The sequence below is a fragment of the Vigna angularis genome, chromosome 2, assembly GCF_016808095.1.
Source record: "Vigna angularis cultivar LongXiaoDou No.4 chromosome 2, ASM1680809v1, whole genome shotgun sequence".
Taxonomy (NCBI): Eukaryota; Viridiplantae; Streptophyta; class Magnoliopsida; order Fabales; family Fabaceae; genus Vigna; species Vigna angularis.
This window is the reverse complement of record NC_068971.1, coordinates 5,020,962-5,025,222: the sequence shown is the minus strand read 5'-3', so window position 1 is coordinate 5,025,222 and position 4,261 is coordinate 5,020,962. Positions and strand designations below refer to the sequence as shown.

The 4,261-nt window shown below is 35.6% G+C and overlaps 1 protein-coding gene across 1 annotated transcript; it reads right to left on the bottom strand.

Moving 5' to 3' along the window:
• Positions 1–388: 388 nt before the first annotated feature.
• On the bottom strand, positions 389–3,574 carry LOC108328098 (homeobox-leucine zipper protein HAT3). Its single transcript, XM_017561892.2, has 4 exons — positions 3,147–3,574; positions 2,188–2,489; positions 1,940–2,019; positions 389–1,181 (listed from the first exon to the last, which is right to left on the bottom strand). Exons 1-4 carry the CDS (start codon positions 3,325–3,327, stop codon positions 857–859), a joined length of 888 nt encoding a protein of 295 aa, XP_017417381.1. The 5' UTR covers positions 3,328–3,574; the 3' UTR covers positions 389–856.
• Positions 3,575–4,261: the final 687 nt, after the last annotated feature.

The window sequence follows — 4,261 nt, the reverse complement described above, 5'->3', positions numbered from 1 at the left end:
CAAAAAATTTGTCCTTCCGACCACTATGCGTGGTTAATTGGTGTTCATGAGAGTTTATATTCTAGTTCCATCATGTCTTGTAGTTTTCAATTGGCAACCCGCAATCAATTTCGTTCAATTTGGGTTTCTCTCAAACCCCTTTCACAAATAGTATTTGCCCCATGAAATTTAATATTTAATATATAAAATAAAACATATTACATGAAATGATTACAGGAAAAAAAAAACTTAAAAAAGGGTTGGGAAAGAGAGATCAACAAAATAGCATTAAATCCCACTTTTACGTGATTTTTCACTCCTTCAAGAAAATCCCTCAATTAGAAAAAAAAAGGCAAATAAAATTAGTTTCTAAAAGGTGAAAAATAGTTATTCCTTGATGGAATGTAAAGGGAAAATCTAATATTTTATTTACATTTGTTGTACCATGTGGTGTGACAAAAAATCTCTAAAATGAGAAATCACTATCATTCCTTCACGTTTAACCCTCTTTCCACCATATCTCCTTTTCCCTAGGAAGTGGCATCCCAATTTGATGAGAACTTCACGGATTCGGATTCTCTTTCTCTTCTTTTTAAAGTCTAAACTAATAAATGCTTCTACTATTTGGCATATGAAATCTTACCCCACTCTGTTAACGTATCTACCCTACACAAACCTTCAAGTTGACTACAACGTATGCCATACACAAAATAGAACGTCAAGAGTTAACACCAAGTCCAAACTCATATATCCCTCAGTCCAAAAAAACCACAAATTAGTGTTTCCATTGAAAATTGGTTCTTTTCTTCACATTCCACATGTCTAGTAACTAAAAATGTCTAGACATCAATGTAAACATCACATTGCCCACGGCCAATTATGGTCGAGGAATTGAGCCATCAAACGGCCAAGTGTTGACGGCCACCGGCCGCCGGATGTTTGCCCCAAACAGTTTGCGAGAAGTCGGCGGCACCACCGGGTGGACGGTGGCAGGAGAAGACGTTGAAGACGAGTGGCCACGCTCACAAGAGGGGCACATTGTGAGAGTGGTGGGAGGGTTCATGTGCATGTACATTTGTGGGGATGATTTCAATGCCCTAAGCTCTTGGACCTCCTTCTGCAACCTTCTATTGTCTTCAGTTAAATTCTCACAACATCTCTTCAAGTATTCACAATCCACTTCGGTTTGCTTCAACTTGGTTCTGTTTCAATTCAACTAAGATCGTTACATTATAGTTCACATGTTCTTTTGAAACAAACGATATCCCACACCAAACATAGAAGAACATGATCACACCACAAAAGCAAAACAACCAACCAACCAAACATGGATATTCAAATTCACAACTACATACTATATTTGAGTGGCCCTTTGTATTTATTATCCATGTCTTTGATATTTGACACAATTGTTTTAATTACTATAATTTTGGATCTGTGTCAACATAATTGTGTCGTTGATCATTGTCAAAGGAGGGTAGTCAAACCCATTATTTGTTTTGACGTTATGCTAAAGTTGCTTTGAATGCATTTTAAACAGTTAGATTAATAATTAACATGGACGAGGAACAACGAAACCATCCCACATGAACATCTCTTTCAAGAATTAATATTATCTATATTTGTCCCTTCAATAAATAAAATACTTAAAAAAAATTATAACCAAGCTAACAACAATTAGATGACATGCGTAATGTCATTTTAAACCATTCAATAATACGACAGTTTTTTAATATTTATTGAAAATAGCACCCACATTATAATTTTCTTATTTTATGTTTAATATGCACTTCAGTTAGGCTTCAACACATCATAAAACATGTGGCGACTCAGGCACCGCTTTGAACGTTATATCAAACAACCCAAAATAAAAATTAAAAAATAAGAAAAATAAAAGGCTATATAAAGTAAAAAAAAATAATTAAATTTAGATATTAATTAATTATTGTAGACATCTTACCTTGCCCTTCTGTTCTGAAACCACACTTCTACTTGTCTTGGTTTCAGATTCAACTCCTCTGCCAAGGCTTGTTTTCGTTTCTAAAATTCAAAACAAAATAATTATCATTATCATTATTCTAATAATATGAATAATAAATTTCATTTAGTAATAACAACTTTTGAGATAAATTCTAATAATAATAAATAGAATAAATTTCAAAAAATATCGGTATTCACAAGGAATTTACACAAATGCCACTAACTAACCGGATTCAGTGTGTTATGCTCCTTGAACGTTTCTTCCAACACCATGGACTGTTCTTTGGTGAGCCTCAGTTTCTTCCTCCCGCCTTCGCAGTCTCCGCCGCCACCATCATCGTCATCGCTCCCCCGCGAGCACGACGTCCTCTCTCCAGAGGCCACCAACGCAGCATTATCGTCGTCCCTCTCGCTCCGCTTGCCGCCGCTGACGCTTGACACGGCGCTGTTCGGTGACGAAATGCCGTTATCTTCCTCACATTCCACCGTCGATTTCACGTCGACTCCTCGTATCACATCGGAGCTCCGATCTGTACATGCAAGAGTTTCAAATAGGTTTATTAAGGAATGGCAGTTTTTGTAATTAAAGGACACGGCAGAGGGTATTTCTGTAAATAACAGTATCTGTATTTGGAAACATCAGAAATAAAATAGAATAGAAATAGAAAGTAGAAATGAAAATAAAATGTTGCTGAAAAAAAAAAGAAAAATTATAAACATTGCACGAATGTTTCATTTTCTTTTATTTTATTCTTCTTATAAATAATAAATCAAATACAATAATTTTTTCAAACCTTATTAAAAGCTTTGTAATAATACAACTGATTAAAAATATTCAGTACGCAAAGATAATCTCAGTCAAAGGCACCAAAAACGCTACCGCCAAAATCGGGGTTGCAAAAACGTTTCTACAAACCTTGTGCAAAGAAAACCTGGATCTGAACTAAGTTTTTTTTTTTTTTGAATGAATGAGTTAGATATAACTATCAGCAACCAGGCTTCAACTTTAAAAAGTCAGAGGAAGAAAAGATTTTTTTTTTTCAGAAAAAGAAAGAGAGTTTGTATGTGTGAAGAGATAAACTAACAAAAAATTTGTGAAGTGAAAAAAATACTATTTTTGGGTGAAAAAGCAAGGAGAATATAGAAACAAAATATCAGAAAACACTGAAAGAAGAAGAACCTCGTACCTGGTAACTGAAACAAATCAGCAAAGAGAGTTTTGTTGTGATTTATGGGAACAGGTCGGGGTTGATGCTGCAGTTGTTGTTGTTGTTGAGGGTGGTGCATGTGATTCACCTTGAAAGACTGTTGATTCACTCCCAAACTCAAACTCAAACTCAACCCAACCCCATCATCTTTTTCAGCCATTTCTCTTTAGAAGAGAAAAACCAAGCAGCAATGTATTTCTGGTTGGCCACTTGAGAAAAGGGAAGAGAAAAAAGGGATGTGATTTAGGGTAGGCAAAATGAAGGAAAAAAGTGTGGTGTTTGGTGGCAGTGTGTGTAACAGGCTTTGGCTTTTTTGCAGTGTAGGGAAACTGATGGATGGAACTAAATATATATACAGAGAGAGAGAGATAGAGAGCAAAATAGTGAATGGATGGTACAGAGTTAATTATGACCTGGGTCAGAGTGACAAATTGCCTCAATCATCACTTAAATGGTTATGCCAGGCATTTTAATATAATTATCTTATTCTGTATATGTTTTAGGATTTGGATTCTTGAACTCTACCTCAGGTTACTTTTTAACCCTGGTTAGTTAGTGTTGGGGATTGGATTGGATTAGATTAGGACTAGGATTTGGATTTGGATTACTTGTATTAGTAACTGATTATGCCAGAGCTTAATTAGCTTTAACTAGTTCTGTTAATGAAAAACTGCTACTTTTTCGCTCCAATGTTGACCAGAAAGAGCAAGTGCATTTGTTTCACGTGATGTGCTTGGAATCATCATCATCATCGCCTCATCATCGTGGAGATGATGAGTGAACTCACGTTTCACCTATTTATTTATGTTATAATAAATAAATATATTATTTATTATTATTAAAATAAAGTGTTGAGATAAAATTAGAAAATTTATTTTTATCATTATGGTATGAAGATTTAGAAATACTGTATCGGAGATGGTGAGAGTTGTAGCATGATGGGCCTTGTAGCGGATTTTGTGAAGGTGTGTGGGGCCCGTTTGACATGGATGTTCAATGGCATGGTAGCCCCAAATCACGATGTATAACAGTAGCAGAGGGATGGGATTGAGCCCCACGCCGCGTCAGCGCGTGAACTTCATTCTCTTCAACTC

Coding starts and splice junctions, on each gene's coding strand:
- LOC108328098 (XM_017561892.2), bottom strand. CDS start 3,327: ATGGCTGAAAAAGATGATGGGGTTGGGTTGAGTTTGAGTTTGAGTTTG. Junction 2,490..3,146: donor TGATTTGTTTCAGTTACCAG/GTACGAGGTTCT, acceptor TTGCATGTACAG/ATCGGAGCTCCGATGTGATA. Junction 2,020..2,187: donor AGCATAACACACTGAATCCG/GTTAGTTAGTGG, acceptor TTTGAATTTTAG/AAACGAAAACAAGCCTTGGC.